The sequence below is a fragment of the Ipomoea triloba genome, chromosome 10, assembly GCF_003576645.1.
Source record: "Ipomoea triloba cultivar NCNSP0323 chromosome 10, ASM357664v1".
Classification (NCBI taxonomy): Eukaryota; Viridiplantae; Streptophyta; class Magnoliopsida; order Solanales; family Convolvulaceae; genus Ipomoea; species Ipomoea triloba.
Genome location: NC_044925.1, coordinates 25,544,955 through 25,566,246, shown reverse-complemented (window position 1 = coordinate 25,566,246; position 21,292 = coordinate 25,544,955). Strand labels below are relative to the sequence as shown.

General features: G+C 36.5%; 2 protein-coding genes across 2 annotated transcripts; one reads left to right on the top strand and one right to left on the bottom strand.

The window, feature by feature from the left end:
* Positions 1–1,884: 1,884 nt before the first annotated feature.
* Positions 1,885–5,377, top strand: LOC116033683 (receptor-like protein kinase HSL1). Its single transcript, XM_031276440.1, has 2 exons — positions 1,885–4,610; positions 4,712–5,377. Exons 1-2 carry the CDS (start codon positions 2,018–2,020, stop codon positions 5,107–5,109), a joined length of 2,991 nt encoding a protein of 996 aa, XP_031132300.1. The 5' UTR covers positions 1,885–2,017; the 3' UTR covers positions 5,110–5,377.
* Positions 5,378–8,585: 3,208 nt separating this feature from the next.
* Positions 8,586–15,419, bottom strand: LOC116032374 (guanylate-binding protein 4). The gene is made up of 14 exons (XM_031274887.1): positions 15,016–15,419; positions 14,066–14,227; positions 13,725–13,790; positions 13,388–13,531; positions 13,167–13,280; positions 12,946–13,047; positions 12,664–12,849; positions 12,103–12,192; positions 11,903–12,037; positions 11,460–11,582; positions 11,276–11,361; positions 10,568–11,180; positions 10,388–10,465; positions 8,586–10,089 (listed from the first exon to the last, which is right to left on the bottom strand). The coding sequence occupies exons 1-14, from the start codon at positions 15,280–15,282 to the stop codon at positions 9,052–9,054; spliced, it is 3,204 nt and encodes a 1,067-aa protein (XP_031130747.1). The 5' UTR covers positions 15,283–15,419; the 3' UTR covers positions 8,586–9,051.
* Positions 15,420–21,292: the final 5,873 nt, after the last annotated feature.

The window sequence follows — 21,292 nt, the reverse complement described above, 5'->3', positions numbered from 1 at the left end:
ATTCTTACCAATGCATATTGTTTTTGATCAAATTTATGGTACATTATAGTCTTATTTGGTAAAATAGTTAGTCTATCAGCTAATTTTGGCTTATTTGACCATTATTGGTTGTCAAACAACCAAAATAAGTATTTGGTTAAATAGCGTTTTGTAACAATTTATTGTTTTTTTTTTGTAGCATTTTAACAATTTATTGTTTTAAAATGTTAAAATTCAAAACGCTGCTAAAAGCAATTTTTTCAATTAGCTTTTTGAGAAAGTCATTTTACATATAATCACATGTCAGCTAACAACTAACTTACCAAATATTTTTTTACAATTAATTAATACTATCAACTAATTAAACTTACTAATCCAATCAGCTAACAACTATTTAACAAAACCCTACAAAATTTTAATAGTGCAGAATTGTGAGCTACCACACCGGAGGTGAATTTACTCACTATTCACATTCAAATAATAACTTTAGATTCTTTTAATAAATAAATTGGATTGAAAAGTGAAACCCGAATTTGGTGTATGACATATTTTCCCAGAAATGGGAGTTCCCGAGCTCGTGTTCTCTGTTGCATCGAACAAGCAATGTTACTGGAGAGAACAGAAATGGAAAAAAATATATATGTTGGAAGAACAGGTCGACAGGTTTCACTGTTTTCATTGACCTCGTTGGGAACTCTGCCCATACTTTTGTCTTGTTTCTCAGTGAGTGAATCTATTTTGTTTCTCTTTTATCGCAGCTTGGATTTTTGATCTGAGGTTTAATTTGACACTCGGTTTCCTGGAGTTACATGCACAAGTCCCATCATATCATAGAGATTAGAGAACTGATCTGACGATGAGTAGACAGTCCCCAACACAAAGAATAACACCTTCTAGCGTACTCTTAAAACTAAAATTCATAATACTAGGAAGATAATAAATTTCACTTTGTGACTCTAATTAATAAAATATAATAGAGTAAGTTATAGTTGACTAGTTGAAATAAAGAAAGCCGGATTAAAATAAAATAACAAACGTTCTGCCCTCATTAAAAATCAAACTTAAAATATTGTAGTTACTATGTTAACAATCTAACAAATCTAGTCAAGTAGTTCCAAATAATAGGCTAAGTCTTTTTTTTTTTTTTCTCTTTTTAGTGATAAAAAACTTGCAGTCACTATTTCATAGTATACAAATGAAAAATCTGGCTTTGTAACAATAGCCGACAAATAATTACAAGAAGGTAATTTAACATAGTTTATCTATATTTGACCAGCTCTAATCAAGAGGACTGAGCCTTTTTAACATGATACAAAATTACTAGAAAGTGTAAAAATGTAGATATTTATTCATTTATACTTTTTCAACTTGTTGAATCACACAGAGTCAATACCGTATATACTGAGGTTTAATTAGTAATCTGCCACTACTCGTATGGTATTTGCCTCTTTTACGGGCGTGCCTCAATCCACTGTCCCACAACATGTTGGACTGGGGTCTTTCTCCATCAACCGTACATTACCAGTTTTTTCTTAAACATTTTTACAAAATAATAATAATAACAACAAAGAAGCATGATCATATAAATACAATCGCTGCAATACAAAAACATGTGAGGCTTGGTGTAGAAATTTGTCGAATAACACAATGATGTAAAAATTGAGCAAAAAACACACAATGATGAACAGCACAATTTGAATGTTTGATGAAGCATAAACAAAAATTATACATAGTATTATCTGTAAATAGAAAATGAAAAGGACAGAATTATGGTAGTAATCAAGAAACGAGGAAGAAGCATAGACAAAATATGTACCAAGATTAAACACAGTAACTCCGTAACCGCAAGTATATATATAAACAAAAAATCTGTACATTCCCTCACAGTTTCACACTCTACTTGAACATGTCTTCCACTGTTTTCGCCTCCCACTTCTTCTTAAACTGTTCCTCAGTTTAATCTTCTTCTCCTTCAATCTTTTTCTCAGGGCAAAGAAAAGAAAAGAAAAGAAGCTTCTTTTCTCTGCTACTTCAGAAAATGGTGCTTGAAGTGTTTTTTGTTCTTCTTTTCTTTCCAGTTTTCGTTTTTTCTGTGAACCAGGAAGTTCTGTATCTCCACAGTGTGAAAGTCGGGTTGGACGACCCGGATGGGGTGCTTTCGGGTTGGAATGACGGCGACGAGTCGCCGTGTAAGTGGTTTGGGGTTAAATGTGGCGGGTCGGGAATGGTGACGGGTCTGGATCTTTCGAATGCGAATGTTGGTGGGTCTTTCCCGGAGGTTCTTTGCCGGCTTAAAGATTTGAGCTTTGTGTCGTTTTATAACAACTCGATAGGCTCGACGATTCCGGAGGGGTTGTCGGGTTGTAAAGCTATGGAGCATCTTGATTTGGCGGAGAATTACTTGACTGGGTCGCTTCCGGATGTTTTTTCGGAGCTTCCCAACTTGAAATACCTTGATTTGAGCGGGAATAATTTTTCCGGCGACATTCCGGCGAGTTTTGGAAGGTTCCAGAAGCTTGAAGTGTTGGGGTTGGTTGAGAATTTGTTGGAGGGGACGGTTCCCGGTTTTCTCGGAAATGTTTCGAGTTTGAAGCAATTAAATCTGTCGTACAACCCGTTTTCTCCGGGTCGGATCCCGCCGGAGCTGGGGAACTTGACGAATCTGGAGGTTTTATGGCTTAGCTACTGTAACTTAATCGGAGAAATTCCTGACTCGCTGAGTCGGCTCACTAAACTCACCGATTTGGACCTTGCATGGAACGAGCTGAGCGGGGCGGTGCCGAGTTGGATCACTGAGTTGACCAGCGCGGTACAAATTGAGCTCTTCAATAACTCGTTAACCGGGGAGCTTCCGGCGAAAGGGTGGTCGAAAATGACGGCGCTGAGGCTAATAGACGCGTCGATGAATCAATTGACGGGGGCGATTCCGGCTGAGTTGTGCGAGTTGCCGCTCGAGTCACTCAATCTCTACGAAAACCAGTTGGAAGGTAACTTGCCGGAAAGCATTGCGAACTCGCCGAACTTATATGAGTTGAAGCTTTTCCGAAACAAGCTGAACGGAAGCTTGCCCAAAAATCTCGGTAAAATCTCGCCTTTGCTATGGATAGATGTTTCTGATAATCACTTTTCCGGTGAAATTCCGGCAACTCTGTGTGAAATGGGGGTTTTAGAGGAGGTTTTAATGTTAGACAACTCATTTTCCGGCGAAATTCCGGCGAGTTTGAGCCAATGCCGCAGCTTACAACGGGTGAGATTTGCGCACAACAAATTTTCCGGCAACGTTCCGGCGGGGTTTTGGGGGTTGCCCCATATATCCTTGCTTGAGCTGGCAGACAATTCATTTTCCGGCGAAATCTCAAAAACCATCGCCGGAGCTTCAAATTTATCGTCTTTAGTTTTATCAAAGAACAAATTTTCCGGTACCATTCCGGAGGAGATTGGTTTTCTTGAAAATCTTCTTGATTTTCTGGGCAATGATAATCAGTTTTCCGGGCCTTTACCGGCGAGCATTGTGAATCTTGGGCAGCTGGGAAGGTTTGATCTTCACAACAATGAATTATCCGGTTCACTTCCGAACGGTATTCGTTATTGGAAGAGATTAAATGAATTGAATCTTGCAAATAATGATCTTTCTGGGAATATTCCTCTGGAAATTGGTAGTTTGTCTGTTTTAAACTATCTTGATTTATCAGGAAACCAGTTTTCAGGTAAAGTTCCAATGGAACTACAAAATTTGAAGCTGAATCAACTGAACTTGTCGACTAATCGCCTTTCTGGCGATATTCCGCCTTTGTATGCGAAGCAAATGTACAAGAACAGCTTTCTGGGGAATCCCGGGTTGTGTGGAGACATCGAGGGGTTGTGTGATGGGAGAGACGAAGGCAAACAATCGGGTTATGTTTGGTTGCTGAGGTTAACGTTTGTGTTTGCGGGTTTGGTGCTTATCGTGGGAGTGGCTTGGTTCTATTGGAAGTATAGGAGCTTCAAGAAAGCGAAAAGGGCTATTGATAGATCGAAATGGAGCTTAATGTCTTTCCATAAACTGGGTTTCGATGAGTACGAGATATTGGATGCCCTTGACGAAGATAATGTCATTGGGAGCGGGCTATCCGGGAAGGTATACAAGGTTGTCTTGAGCAACGGAGAGGCGGTGGCTGTGAAAAAAATCCAGACGAACACGAAGGTGCAAGACGAGAGTAGTGATCTCGAGAAGGGCAAGTCTTCTCAAGGCGACGGATTTGAAGCCGAGGTGGAGACGCTGGGGAAGATCAGGCATAAGAACATCGTTAAGCTGTGGTGTTCTTGCGTCACGAGGGACTGCAAGCTGTTGGTGTACGAGTACATGCCTAACGGTAGCTTAGGCGATTTGCTTCACAGTAGCAAATCCGGGTTGCTGGATTGGGCGATGAGGTATAAGATAGCCATGGATGCTGCCGAGGGACTCTCGTATCTGCACCACGATTGTGTGCCCCCGATTGTGCACAGAGATGTTAAGTCGAACAATATCCTGCTCGATGGCGATTTTGGAGCTCGAGTCGCTGATTTCGGTGTGGCTAAGGTGGTCGATGGAAACGAGAAGGGCACTAAACCAATGTCTGGCATTGCGGGTTCTTGTGGTTACATTGCACCAGGTATATATATATATATATATACATATACTGCTGTGAATCTTTTCAATTTACAATTAGACTTGCATCATTTAATTTAAAGCGAATTTGATCTGCATTTGTAGAATATGCATACACGCTTAGGGTGAACGAGAAGAGCGACATATACAGCTTCGGGGTTGTTATTTTGGAGTTAGTGACAGGAAAGCGCCCAGTAGATCCCGAGCTCGGGGAAAAGGATTTAGTGAAGTGGGTATGCACCACATTGGACCAGAAAGGCATAGACAATGTGATTGATCCAAAACTCGATTCCTGTTTCAACGAAGAAATCTGCAAAGTTCTGAACATCGGCCTCCTCTGCACCAGCCCTCTCCCGATCAACCGGCCCTCCATGAGACGCGTGGTGAAGATGCTGCAAGAAGTAGGCGAATCGGGGAAGCAGCAGCCCAAGGCGGGCTCGAAGGATGGGAAGTTAACGCCTTACTACTACGAAGATGCGTCGGATCATGGAAGCACAGCATAGAATGGATCCTTTGATTCTCTTCTCCATCTGCTAACTACCCAGTTTTATTCTCAGTCCCCACTTGGTCTGTGTTTTAATTGCATGAGTGTGAAGACAACATGACAGAGAATTGAAGTCAGACAGAGAAAGAGAGAGTAGAAAACTACTTGGATAGTTGGATTGATTTGATTGTAAATTACTCATCCCACAAAATTTTCTACTGTTAACAAGTTTGATCAACTATATGTATTAAGCAGTTTCAATTCAATTCATTCCATATCTGTAGTAATTCTCACCGACCCCACATTCTGGTCCGACTAGATAGTGAAGAGGTAAATCACGATGACTTAGCGACCTATTAGGTGGGAGGACTAGTGACTGGTCCTCTCACAAGGAATATGTAGTAATTCTTGTGACAAATGATGGAATCGCCCACCCCTTTTGCTCGCTGCCCACAAAAAGTCTTCATTTTGAGAGATTGTTCTTACACTGTTGCTGATAAGACTCAGTTCTTGATTTCTGTAACCAGTTGAGCTGTTCATGCAAGTAATACTCAGTAATTCTTGTTTCTGCAGGTTGCTGTGGATTCTTTTTATCCACCAGTATGGTATGGGCAGGATATAGTTACTATTAACCTTAAATGGGAAAATGCAAGAGTTTTCTACTTTGAAAAAGAAGATTTCAAGAGTATCTGTGATTCTGTGTTGGGGAAAATTTTCACTGTGTTCTGGGTTAAACTGTTGCTCATATTAGAGCAGTTGAGAATAGTAATTAGGTGTAGAATTCAACAGTGGTATGGGGGTACTGGACAGCATATGTAGCAGCAGGAGAAGTTATGAATGGCAATTATTAGGTTTTATTTATTATGGCCACCTCTATTCACTGCTTTGGGTCCCTAGCCTACCAAATTCCATTGTGCAGTGCATCTTGAAATATTTTCAAAAATAAGCCAAGAATGGCATTTTGCATAATATATATCTAACAAAAAAGGGGTTGTACTTCGATTTTAATACCCTCCACCAACCGCTGTCTTGAAACATTGATAGAGGATTCACCGACTCTCTAAACATTGACGTTGATAGATCACTTCAATTCACCAACATTGATAAAAGATTCATCGATTCATCGATTAATAACAAAGCAGTTATTAACTCTCTTTGAATTGATCAATCAATTGAGTTGTGTGTCAATAACAGGAGACATGTTGATGTGGGTGATTGTGTATTCTCGTTCTTTCATTTGTGGACTTTGATCTAATGATGAAATGGCAGAAGGGTTGAGGATGAGTAGATGAGCATTAGTGGGATTGGTTTTGATTTGATCTGAAATATGAGCACCCAAACTTCACATTCAAATCCTTGTTGAGTGTGTTCTTGGCCAATGGCCACCCTTGTTTCTTTAGATGAACTATGAAAAATACACTACAAGAGCTAATTCAAAATATTACTAAATTATTGTTTATCTTCAATATTTTGAAAATGAACAATAATTTACCAAATAAAATGTGTGCTTGTGATATGGTGTTATCAATTGGAATTTTTTTTTATCAATAATTAATATGATATTTACAATTTCTCTGTACTAATAGCAACTAATAACAAACAAAAATACAATAAATAAAGACTAATAAAAGTTTGATTTCAAAAAGAAAAAAAAAAACTATTTAAAGAAAATTTTACAACGTCATAGATACAAATGTCATCAAGTCAAAATAAAAAGTGGTGACGAATATCATGTGATACCACTTGTTTAGCTAAACTCATCAAATTTGAGAGAGTCATAATTATACGAGTTATACTACATATACTCCCACATTTTACTCCCTGATGTGCCAAATAAGGATTGGATATTTTATCATGTGGGTCCCAAGATAGATGTCTAAATCACAAGTTTGTGAGAGGGAGTACAAGTTGGGAGTATAAAATGGGAGTACATGTAGTATTTTCTTAATTATACCGCTGGATTATAATGTCTTTTGACATTCTTAATATTAAATACCCAATAATATTTTTAATGAGAGTTAAATCCTTAAATCTTGGCATGTAGGTCAAGGGTACATAGTCCATAGAGGTCATAGGCAACATTTGGTAGGAACTAATGGTAGGATGTATATGATTAGTCTGTACAACTTAAGAAAATGTGGTTTGTGTCTTTGTGAGATGTCAAAGTGGATAATAATCTCATAATGTGTAGCTTTTAATTAAAGGGAATATAAGAAGCTTGAAATAGGCATCACTCAACCTCAAAATAGGTAATAGGTAATAGGTAATAGGTAATAGGTTGGATTCCTTTGGAAACAGAGAAGGGTAGTTGAAACAGTAATTTCATTTCTTAATCTTATTTTGTACTTTATGATGTACTCTTACCTCTGTTCTAGAACCTAGGCTCGCTGCACCCAACATCAGTGCTCTGAACAAGTCTGAAAAAAAAAAAAAAAAACTGAATTTTTTTTTTTGAAAAAGCTTATATATTATCCATGACTCCATCACAGTTAAATTTATTGATAAGTTTGACTTTGTTATAGATAAAAAATATAAGAAACATAAAATGAGATACTTTCTGCGATTAATTTTATGTACCTAATCTCTCAAGTAATAGTAATGGCTTTAAAAATTGAGTTCAGAATGTTATATCATCTGCGGGAATTAGGTTTCGTTGTTTTGCAGTGTCAGTATGTATGTGTTCACATTTAATTTGAGATGCAACCATATGGCACAAGCGGTGGAAAGTGACATGACAACATAGCTGTGGACTACACAGATAGCCTCAGGCTCCTACTAAGTGTAGGTAAATGTTAATGCTGAACATAAATGGAGACCTAAATTTTATGTGAAAACCCATTTACTAACACAACTATATTACATATGGACTCCATATTTATCCTCTTTCAATTTTACTGAAAAGCGAATATCAAGTTTAGAACCTTTTCTTTTTTTTTTTTGAAATTTTGTAACTCTACACGGTAAAAGTAGAATATTTTAGTTCTCAAATATACACTTCAAATATTTGGTCCTCAAATACACACTTCAAATATTTGAAAGACTAAATTTATACTCCGTATAACTAAAGAATTAAAAGTGTCATTTTTTAATACTTGCCATTTGTCCAATTGTTATATTGTGACCAAGGTCCACAATGTCTCTGAACCCTAGTCCAATATATAGAATACACAGAATTCATGTTCATAATACACACATAAACACGATATAATGAACATGAATTCTATATTTATATGTATTATGTTAATTGTTTATGTGTCTTCAGCTATATAATTATCAGCATTACGAACATAAATGATGTACTTTATAAAGTCAAATTCTATATATTGAATCAAAATTCACAATAAATTGCCCCATTCATCAAAATGTATAAAAAAAAGGGCACATGTTGACATGCATTTGGCTAACCGCTTCACCATAAGCAACATTTATGTAAAATCTAGGTTATGTTAAGAAATACGGAGTAACAAATAGTTATGTTTAATTTAAGAAATTATATTATATTTCGGAAAGAGTAACTCAGTTTTTATTCATTTTCAAAAGACATCATCAGACTTCAACTGTTCAACATACTCAAATTGCCTGCCACCTTTGACAAAATGGTTAAGGCTTCCTAACCGAGCCAACCCAGTTGGCAACAACAGATTTCAGTATGGCAAGAACAAGAAAAACACAAGAAAAGAGTATCCTTCAATGTCTATCTAAACCAGCCTGAAACAACTCTGAACAAACCTGAAAACAGAAACCCAAATGAATTTTACAACCATGATCCTGAAATTACATGACTCAGATTTATGTCAGCAGTTAATAGTACATCAGCTACCCAATAATCACACAACTTCAAGTGGTAAAAAGTTAACAAAAATCAGCCAGCTTCCGGTTGTCAAATGTTAGAAGAGAATGTCTAGGGACTAGGGAGAGCACTGTCAGTTCAACCTTTCTACCCAAGCTATCATCTTGAAGGCTAAGACTTGTGGAGAACACATTTCTCATAGAGAGCTAGAATATCCTTCTTGTTAGGGTTCTTCAACTGGAGCAGCTCGGCACCAAAATTGTGTTTTGTAAGCTCTTGTTTCAGTTTCTGCACTGTGAACTTGGTATAATCTTCTGTTTGCTGGCTCTCATTTTCTTCAGATCCCCTGTAAACTGAAGCTCCATCATCAGGTGATCCCATCTTTAGAGGACTACTAGTGCTCTTCGCCCTCTTACTAACCCTCCTTACTCGATCATTTGTATCCATGTCCTGTACAGATTCCCCCCCTGCTTCGTATTCATGGCCTCTGGCACGTTTTCCATGTGATGCTGTTCTTAGCTTACTGTCTAGTGCGGTTTCATTTAGACGGACAGCAGTCATCTGTTGCTGAAGGAGGTCTAGCTTTCCCTGAGTAGCTTGCAATTGCACAGAGAGAGCTTCAGCCCTATTATTAGCTTCACCACGTGCTGCGCGCTCAGTCTCCAGCAGACTCTCGAGAACTTGAACTGTACTGGCCCTCTGTTCGTTGTTTGATTTCAGTAGAGACTCTATCTCTTTTTCCCTTTCTTCAACTCTAGCCTCAAGCATTGAAACCTTTGACTGAGCATCCACCTCTGCTGCCCGGTGCCTAACTAGTTCATTAGTTAGGTCAGCTTTTGCCCTCTCCAGGCTTTCAATGAGTCTCTCAGCCCTCTCAATTTGAGCCGATCTTTCCATTGCTGTTCGCTGAATCTCACTCCTTTCCTTTTGAGCTATAGCAGCTTCAGATCTTGCTTTGTCAGCCAGTTCAGTTGCTCTTTTTGCCTCTATTTCAGCTGATTTGCACCGTTTCTGGACATCCTCGAACCTTTCGAATTCAGATTTGTATTTTTGCTCCAGATGAAGTTTCTCTTGTTCAAGAATTCTAGCTTCTCTTTCAAATGACTGTGCAGTAGCACTAACGTTCTCTAACTTCTCAACCATATTCCTGATTTCAAGCTTCAATGATGATACTTCTAGATCATAGTTCTTTACCTTTGATTCAGCAGCCTGTGAACATGGTTAAGCCATCAAACATTCAAACATATAAATATGTGCTAGACAATCAAACACAATGACAAACTAAAACATAAGCAAATCAATGTTGCTATGTTATACATAGATAGGTTTATTATATTACTCAAAAGATTAGCCAAATTTGAGCAACAGACACTGGTTTGCCAGATCTGATTCAAATCACTTTCTATGTGATAACCCATAGATGGATATTCAGAAAACTAGCCGATACTTGTTTGGAAAACAGGCTGTCACATCAAGTGTAAAATGTGCCAACAGAGCAGAATCTCACCTTCAACTCCACGCTGAGGGTTGTCAACTGCTGCTCAGCCTTTTCAAGCTTTGATGCCTTTTCCTTAACTTCATCATCCTGTAGTTCAGGAAAAATAAGAGTCAAACATCATCCAGTTAGAAAACTCAAACACAGAAGTATCCATATATGCACTAAAGAAACGTGAGCTAGAAATTTTACCTTCTCAGCCAGGGTAAGGGAAAATTCTTTCCTTAAAGCCTCTTCTCTCATTTGCGTCTGCGTATTTGTACGCTCTTGGACAACTGCTGCCTTCTCTAGAGCTTTTTTTGCTTCCTTGACAGCAATTTCATATTTTCGCATCCACTCCTCAGCTTCCTCTTGAGCAGACTGAGATTGTTCTTTAGCAGCAGCAACTCTTGCTTCAGCAGCAGAAGTTCTTGACTTGAGGATTGCAATTTCTGCATTTACCTGATCTTCATCAGCCCTCAGCTTTGACAATACTTGCTCGTATTTTCTTTTCCATTCCAAAGATTCATGCTTGGCAGAATCCACTGTTTTTGACAAGCTGGAACATCTCTCTTCTAATGAACTACATTTACTCTGCAAGTTGGTTATACGACTCATATAATCATCTGAAAGCTTCTTCTTGTCATTGATAGCATCTTCATAGCGCTTCAGATATTCAGACTTGTACTTCTCACTAGCTTCCAATTGTTTGTTGAGCAAACCCATCTTATCCTCGATGGAACGGCACTTCAATGCGAGAGAAGTCTTCTCCAATCCAATTTGATCTAGTTGTTTCTTGGAAAGATCTAGAAGTGAGCCTTCCAAACTGGAGAATACAAAGTTGAGCATATCTAAACAAGTATTTCAGTAAAAATAAAAATTAAGAAAATACATTTTCAAGAAAGAAGCACCAATACAAACCTTTGTCGCAAGAAAACACTCAGCTTTCGCCATTTTTCTGGACCATGAATTGATTCTTCATATTTTGATACAAGGTGATCAAGAACCTGAATTGCACGAAACAATTACCCAAATTAGTAACTCATAGCACCTATATCAATAGCCTAAAAGATTTCACCCAAAGAGCATAAGACATGAAGGTTACTTTAAGTACACCATCTATTTTTGCATCAGGAGCATGGCAAGCCATTCTTAGTTCCTTTTCCATGTCCTGTATCGCATTTGAACATTGTAGAAAAGCTTCCCTGAAGGCATCCCTTTTAATATCCTGGGGATCAACATAGAGATCAAATTAATGATCATCAAATCAAATATCAAAGGCTTCAAAGCAGAGTTTTATAATAATTTGTAAGATAAGACTAGCGGTCGGCTTAAATGTATATAAAACATGAACAGCCTACCAAAAGAGTACAAAACTCAATCCTTGGGATCGCTAAAGAAAATTTAAGCTTGCCAATGCATATGTAGGTGTAAAGTTTAAGAGTATAACAGGTCAAAGAATAATATCAAACACAGGACAAAGCTAAGCATCTCTCTTGAAATATGCATCCAAATAAAGATAGGAGAAATGCAATAGCAAAAGGTTACCTCAAATGCCCTTTTAATAAAACTCTGAAGACGCTTCTCATATTTTTGCCTGATTCCTCCAGCCCCGACAGCAGTACCATTAAATATAGTCATTGAGTTTTGAACAGCATCTTCATGTGCTTCTCTCAATGCAGCCTAAAATTGCCTAAATATTAGAAATCAATCGAATTAAAGAATAATTTGAATGAAGCATCACTTACTTCCTCAGGAGGTGTAGAACGATTGAAAGAAGACATGTAAGCCTCAGCCGCTAGATCATAGGCTCTTTGACACTCTGCTTCCTCAACACTCTACAGAAGTCAATAATACCACTTTTAAAAAATTGATCAAAACAAACTGCAGGATAGTTAATGGCCAAACAAGTTTCCATTTGAACCTGCTCATCTTCATGCCATATTGCCATTAAACATGTCATTTTTATACTTCAATTCAAATTGGGGCTAAGAGAAGCTGAAACTTGGTCAAAATTGGGTTACACTAAATCTAACACATTTAGCATCAACTTTTTTTATTCAAAAAATCATATACTCCGTATTGTTTATGTTATGATATTTTTAAGATCTCTAACCTTCACTTTTATAAATAGTGCAGATTTGATAGAAATGTTTATAGTGAGTTTAGATTGATTAATTTCATTTTGACTTTCCCAACATAACCTATAGCTAATTTGATTAGATTGACACCACCCAAATTATCCTCAACCCATTTTAACCAGTCATTTTCCATGAGAAGGATTGGTATTGATGCAAAATGACACTAACCTGCCATGAAGATGTAATCGTGGGTACTGCACCATTATTTATAGCATCAATAAAAGATTGAGTAATGCGGGCAAAAATGGGTCCCGTCATTACAGTTCCACCAACTTGTTTAGCCCTGGTCCTCTCAAAAACAAATCTTGTCAAAGAATCAAGACCTGCTTTAAATTCTGGCCGGAGTTTATCCAACTGCAAAGGAGGAAAGAAAATTAAAGCATTGCTAAATACTCTCATAATTGAATTACATGCATTAACATCTGAGTAGGTGTGATGATGGAAACATACTGCTATTTGATCAAGCCTTTGCAACTCGTTTTCATTGCTCAAGGGTCGCACAAGAGTAAAGCACTCCCTATCAGGAAAAAGAGCACGAATGGACTCTCTAATCTGCAATGAATAGTATCAAGTGGTTTACACATCTAGAGAAAAGGAATACAATAATCCAAATATTAAATACAACCTCCCATAGGAACATAGAAATCTGCAGATGGTTTTTAATCAAATACCTCATTTTTGGAAGATACATCTCTCCCACCACTTTGAATTGGTCTCAATGCAAGTTCCAAGTAGTCTCGTGGTGTTATTTTCCTGTTATCCTCAGTTAAGTCCAAATAAAAATCCTGTTCATCAAAAGATTTATGGAAGGTTTCAAAAGCTAGCAATTTAGAGATCTAACAAGAAATATTCAATAATAATACAAAGATGCATGAAATGAATGCTAAATTACCCTAAGCAGCCAGACAAATATGGGTGAGAATTGTCCAAGCTCAGATGCTGTATTCCTTCCCCCAGAAGCTCTGACCCGAATATGTTTAGTCATCTCAGTAACGAGTGAGAGCCGATCCAGAGCAGCTTCATCAATACCACCCATCTGGATTTGAGGGTGGAAAAAGAGTAGTTTGAAAACTAAGACACAACAGAAACTTATATAAAAGTAGAGCAGTAGACATTACAAGTCAATTATGGTTCTTATGAAAAAGGGAATAATAGTGAACATAAAGGATAAAGGACTAAACATATGTCCAAAATTATACTGAGTAAAAATCTAGTTGAGTAGCACCAACCTGATTATAAATAAACATGCTTGATAGCAGGACTGCCAAAGAAAATATTTGAGTGCTGTATGTTCCCTGTAGTAAAAAAAACAAAACGAAAGAAAAGAAACACATAAATCATCTATAACAACTAGGATTGAAGGTGTATGACAGAAACTGCAAGCAAGCACACACATCTTCAATTGTTTATGTACGCAAATATACCTTTATATTTAATACCAAATGAAAGAAAAAACATAACAACGTCGACAACAACAACAATAATAATGGAGAAAGAGAAGAGGATATGCAATCTAATATGGAGGAAGAGCGCACACACAAAGGAATATGAAATTAGAGAAAAATCTCACGGTTTGATCATAAGCATCAATTCCTTCAGTGTCTATCAGCAAAAGGTTATACTCTGTTCCATCTAGAGCTGTTCTCTTTAGTGGTGCACTCCACAACCAAAGACCTTTTGTGCATGGACGATGCGTTGATGCCACTTGAAATCCACTACTCCTCCCAAGAAGCTGCAATTTATGCAAGCAATTGTTAATCAGATTCTATACAACTTCTAATTTTAAAAAATAGTTGAGAAACATAACTGCTGAGCCAAAAAAGGTTTCTGGCAACTTAACAAAATCATGACTTTGCTGCAGTCTTAGACACTAATAACAGAGTTATTGCAAACCATGCTATTTCCATCGAATGCCAAAAAAAAAACAACTACAACAACTTAAGGCATTTGTTTAATAAGATGGTTCAACCACCTTTGAAACAGAGTAACTAACACTTCCTCAACTATCACTTCCTTAATAGGGAAGACATAAAAAGCCTAAACAATAATGATACCTGGTGATTTGCAATCATAAGCTAGGCAATGCAGAGCTAAACCAACTTGTTAATGTCAAGCCATAGGGTCTCTTTACTCACCGATACAATTTGATACAACAATTTAATTATGAGCATCAATCCAGAATTTAAATTAAAAAAGAATAAGCAGACTAAAGTGAAAGTCCTATCTTTTATATTCTTCATGCTAACAACTAACCTGACTGGTAAACAGATTAAGGTGAAACTCCTATCTTTTCTATACTTATGCTAACAGCTAACCTGACTGGTAACTCTTAAGTGATATATTCCTAATTGTAACCGCGAAATGCATTAGTAAACCCTAATTTCACAATGAGCACGAAATACAAAATGACACCTCTAATTTATATAAATTAAGCAACCCGAGACAACAAAATAAAACCCTAGATTCCATAGAATGAAGCAAAACTCTAAACTCATACGAATTGAAATGCTAAATCCAAACCTGGTTTAGTATATAGCTCTTGCCTTGCCGCGCGCGTCCGCAGACGGACACAACGCCAACGGGCTCCTTAACGAGCTGAAGCACCGCAAGGGCCTCCGGATCGATCTGAAACTTGCCTTTCTCGTCGCAGTACACGAAGCGGATAGGCCTCGCCGGTCCCGTGGCAGTGTTGGCGGGAGGCGGTGGAAACGGCGGCAATGGAGAAGTCGTCGGAGACGCCGTCTGAGTTGGCTCTGCAGTTGATGCTCGGCCGAAAAACCTCCTCATGGTGTTAGCGAAATGTGACGGTGTTCGTAGAAAGAGGAAAGTAGAAGCTTTAAGAGAGAGAGATAGAGAGTGTGTGTTTGAATATTGAAGAGGGAAAAATTAATAAGAACTTCTCAGAGTTTGTACCGCAAGATGAAGATGAATGAAATCCTTGCCAACGAAGATATGAAAATGGAAATATTAAAAACGAAATAAATAAATGGGCCGACTAATTAAAATTTTGATCCGTCTCCCTCTAATGGGCCAGAGATCCGAAAACTCACCTTAGTCAACCCGAGATCAGAGAGAAATATTCAATAGCCCAATTAGTCTAACAAGAAGTTGGCTAGCTGCAATGCCTCTACGGTGGACCACGGTCCACGTAGCAAAATGAATTATTATTATTATTTTTTTAAATAACAAAAATTGTATTAGGAATTAGGAAACAAATAAGTGAGAGAGATAGGCCGGTGGATTAGACACACACTACCCCAGAACAGACGAAGAACCAGTTGCCCGTACTAATACATGAGTCACCTGATTCGCTAACCTCTTGACATGGTGAACATACACGTTCTCAATGTGCCTAACAATCATACGATATTGCTTAACAATCAAGCCAACATACGAGAAATCTAAAGAAAACGAATTGTAACTAGCACAAAAGTTTAAACAATCAAACTCAACTACTATGCTACTGTAATCACAATCTTTTAACCAGGCTAAGCTAATGCTTTCTTGACCGTCATTGCTTTTGCTAGATACGGATCTCGACCACATTCCAAGTGTATACTACGGGCTGCAACAAACTTGCCACCATGATCACGCAAGACCGCACCATAACCTGCAAAACTCTAAAATAAACCTTATACATGACATTACTATATTAAAATTGAACTTGTGGTATATTAAAAATGAGGGTCAAGTTGTGACGCTAAGGAAGGTAGTTGCTCTTGTAATTTTGCAATTTATTTTTCTATTTAATAAAAACGATGGAGATACCGAAACTCATCACAATCAACCTTAAATTAGCTCGCCCGAAAGGGTTCCCTTAGTTTGAGAAAACCTATAATGTCTCGGTGAATTAAATAATTTGCTCCACCCTAGTGAGAGGAGCAATCACCTATTGATCAGCTCATCCCATGATCTCTTACCTCAAATATCTATTTTTACAAAAAAGTCAGCTTCTCTAGTATGCTTGCAATAAACATGGCTAAGCACAATATCCTAGCTAATTGCTGCTTAATTACTTTATATGATATATTAAGCCGAGTGTAAGTTAACACCAATTCAAGAATGGAAAGAAGTCAAAGCTAAATTGGCTTTTGAGATGGAATGTCTCATTAGAGGCCATGAAGTCAATTAAGCTAAATTATTGGCTATATAAGCTAACAAGGTAGATCAGAGATTAGGGTAACCTAAAACAGCACAGCAGGTTGAATATATTGTATTAGCCATGTTTGGTAAAAAATTAGCCTATCTGTCAATTTTGATTTATTTGATCATTATTAGTTGTTTGACTTGGTTAAAAAATCAATATAAGTGTTTGGTTAATAAGCTTTAATTTTTGTAACTCCAAAATACTAAATTTCAAAAAACTACTCAAAGCAGCATTTTCAATTAGCATTTTGAGAAAAGAAATTATACCAAACAGCTATCAGCTACAGCTAATTTATCAAACACTTTTCTACAATCAACTAATATTATCAATTAATTATACCTTCTAACACTATCAACTAACAGTATCAGCTAACTGCCATTTACCGGAGCCAATTTGTGGGTTGAAGCAATGGATGGGATGGGTCCATGGATGCTAGGAAGCTCACAAACCCATCCACTTGCTACATAGTACTAACAGCCTAGCACCTCATGCAAGGTTGTGGAATCCAAGGGGAAGAACAACATGTTCAACCATGTTGCAACATATGTTCATGCCATTTCCTATAAAAGCCAAAGTGTGTTCCAAGACTCAACACTCAAAGTTCCATTCATATTTTCTTGAATTGAAGAAACCCTGTGTGTAAACTGGCCTGTGTGTCGTTTTTCTTCCCAGGTATGAGACACACGCACACAATTGCAGGTGAAAGAAGCATGTGTATAGTGGGAGGCTTTAATGAGGTGGGACAACAATTGCAACCCCTCCTAACGACACAACATGCTCTTCCTCTTTCAATCAAATGTTTTGGAACAGTAGTACTGGTTTCATCAATTCAATTTTTTTTTTAATTTTTTTTTGTGGTTTTTGGGGATTAATTTCATCGTCATCGAAGTTGTTGAGATGTCTTTGTTGTAGATTTAGAGGCAATAACTAATTGAAGCAAAATGGGATAGGCTCCTATGTCTGGAAGGTCATGTACATATAAGTGATGATCTCCTGGTCAGCAAAAATTTAATCAAAATTTAATGATTTTAGCATTAAAAATAAAGAGATCACATTGGTCAAATTACTACATGTCCACACCTCAGCTCAAACAATTATTGATTGTTGTTAGTGGGGTATTAGTCTGAGATAGTGGGTTTAGGGTGTGGGCTACAGTGGATGAAGAAGGCGCATCAACAACATTGAAGTGGACCGTACCGATGGCCTAGTCGAAGGGCATGCGGTCCATATCCAAGTCTGGAAGTATATCAATTGCCAATTGGCTTGGGAAACAAGATGTCTAATTAAGAATCTATATGTCTAACTAATGACGAATTTTACCAAGACCTTGTGATCTAGTGGCATCTGATTGCATTTTCATATGGAAGTGGTGGATTCGTGCATCAGTGGAGGCGAATATTGACTCTTTGTACTTCAATAGATTGAGAAAATAGTTATTAACAGATACTGCATTGTAATAAAGAGTCATTAGTACTTAAAAAACTAATGACAAATTTTTTACCAATTTTGTTATAGCACATTTGTATGTGTGGAACTATCTCACTTGACTTGATGGCGATAATATTTTCTAGGTCACCTTAAAACTAATTCCTTGATTACTTGTAAATTTATATTTCAAAAATCTTGATGATTTCATCAACTAAAAGAATTACATTGGCAACCCAAGAAGTAAAATCTTAATTACCTCCTCTCCCTATAATAATTTTCAAGAATAAAACGAGTTGATATATATATATATATATATATATATATATATATATATATATATATATATATATGGTTCAAATGAAGCTCCTTAGCTTGTCCAGGTACGGTCGTGCGATTTAATCCTAACGTTTCGTTTCTTCTCATCGGATGGGTTGTGTTTATTGAATGATTAATTAATTGTTGAAGGCGGTTATTTGTGTTGGGGGTGTTTTTTAACTTTCGTGCGGTATGCTTGCACAAATGCACCGCCAAGTGTGAATGGGCGCCTAGGAGAGAAATAATAAATAATCTGAGTCATCCATCTAAAACAATCAACGGATCAAATGTAATTTAAAAAAAACACAGTGACATTTTTATAAATAATTGAAACTTTGAGTAAAAGTAACTTGTGTTAAAAATGGTGTGCAAGTAAAATCACTTTTAACAATGCAATCATTTAAACTTAATAATGCAAATAATTACATTTTCACATTGGTGCACTTAATGATAACGGTAGGTGTACATTATTTTATTTTTTTTTGCACTTTTAATACATTTTACTTGCACTTAGTTACACTGTTACTTATACTTTTAACACAATTTACTTGTACTTCAAAGTTCAATTATTTACAAAAATGTTACAACGTTTAAAACAAAAGTGTTTATGATCCGTTAGATATATTAGACGGACAGATATGATGAGTTTCTATTTCTTTGTATGTATGTATTTAAGTATGCATGCATATATATATGTATGTATGCATGCATGTATGAGGGACTCAAGTGAAAACCGTCTATCAAAAAGTTCATTAATGATTATTGATTAATGGTTTTAGTAAAAACAAAACATGAGTTTAATTTTTTAAAAACTTGCAAATTTTCTCTGAGTTAGCTTAAAGATACTGGGATGGGTAATGTTGAGGTGGAAATGGACTCACAAATTGTCTTTCATGCTATTTCTTCTAATTCATTTTTTTCTACGTTTGGACTTTTAGTAGATGATATTAAAGAATTGGCATCTTTGATTAATGATGTCGAATTCCGTTTTGTCAAGCGCTCTGCGAATTGTGCCGCTCACTCTGTTGCTAGAGAGACCTTTTCTATGTCAGGTTGTAGGGAATCGTTTGATGTCCCTCCTAGTTTCCTTGTAAATTGTCTTTCACCTGATTTAATGCATTAAGTTTTTATCTTAAAAAAAAACTTGCAAATTTATAATATTTATAAAACTAAACCCTTTTCTCTATTTTTTCAAAAAAAAAAAAACCCTTTTCTCTATTTAATTTTTCAAAAACTCTCGATCATTGATCTGTGTAAATGAATTGATCAGATTCAGTTCGACCTCACTTTTTATGTGGGACTACGTTAAATTGTCACATGTATATATTGCTTTCAAGTTGGGTGAAAGTCAAATGAGGAACAGCTAGTTGCATTGTTTTTATTATATTTATTTGAAATGCAATTGAAGGACTTCACTTTCAGTGTTCGACTTAGTCAAAAACTCTACGCCTCAGCCTTCAGCTGCCCGCCCATACACAGTGAGTTACATATAGGCGCACCATTTCTATCTCTGCTTATTTCTTACACTTTCAAGGCAACTTCATAATCAATTTGACCACAGAGTAATCTAGATCTTTCAAACAATCAATTTTTCCTTTTTTTTTTAAAAAAAAAATTATATTGCAGAATTATAAAGCAAACAAAAATATTAGTAGAGATATTTTTAATTATTTAATTAATTGAATAACAGAATAAGTTTCAATAAGTTTATATATGATTTTAAAACATAATAAGTCTCAATTTAAGTTATACTCTTGTCTATTTTTCTGTTATTTTTATTATTTTATTTTATATTTTACTTGTGAAATAGTTAATCTTGTGATTCAAGACATTTATTTAGATTCCAATCAAGGGGTAATCTCATAAGAATACAAACTAAATTAAAGTATGCAAACATGTCAAATGAATCAACTTGGAAGACAATTAATTTCAGGGGGGAAAGATCTAGGAAATTTCTAATGCACACCACATACACCTTATGACTTTTAACCCCTTTTTCTATTTCATTAATTATACATAGCCCTAAAACCTATACAACCACAATAGTTTCAACTCTCAAACCAATTAAAAAGTAATATCTAAAAACTAACATCAACGTCGTTAAGTACTCAATATTTGAATTTTTTGTCCAAACAAGTACGGTAATGTTGTTTAGTTTTTTAAACATTTTTGGTTACATTGTATGTTTGATATGATGTTGTTATTTTTGGGTTACGTGGGAAACCAATAGCAATTAGCGAATTACCCAACGGTATATATACCCTAAATACGACCTTGTGTGATGAGTTTGACCGAGAGAGTGTTTATTTGCACTGGATAAGATTATGTGTGACGAGTTCGGCTGAGAGTGTTCGGGTAATGAGGGAAACCTATCGCCACTAGTAGGTAAAACCCTGTGTGACCCCACTTTATTTCAGCAGGAAGAAAAATAATTTCACAGTCATTACCCGAAAGCGTGTACCGATTAAACCCCTTATGACCCTACTTAACAAAGGACCACAAGGAGATAACCACTCTAAGTTGTCAATAGTTGACTGGCTCAGACTCTACTTGATACAGAACCACAAGGAGATAACCTAGTCTAGGTACAGAACCACAAGGAGATAACCTAGTCTAGGTTGTCCATAAATGACATCCACTCCCCGATACAAAACCACAAGCATGTAATAAACTAGTCTAGGATTTCATAACTGAAAGGCTCAAACTAAGAAAGTCAATAGGCTGTTCTCCTTGGGAATCGAACTTGTAACATTATGGTTACTAATAAGTCAAATAGTTTGATCAACTTGGTTAGAGTTTCACTTTTTACAATGTTGGATTAGCTTATTTATGGATACAATTTACGGAGTATATGATTAGAGAAAATAATACAAAAAAAGGGTACATATTTTCCATTAATGGTATTAT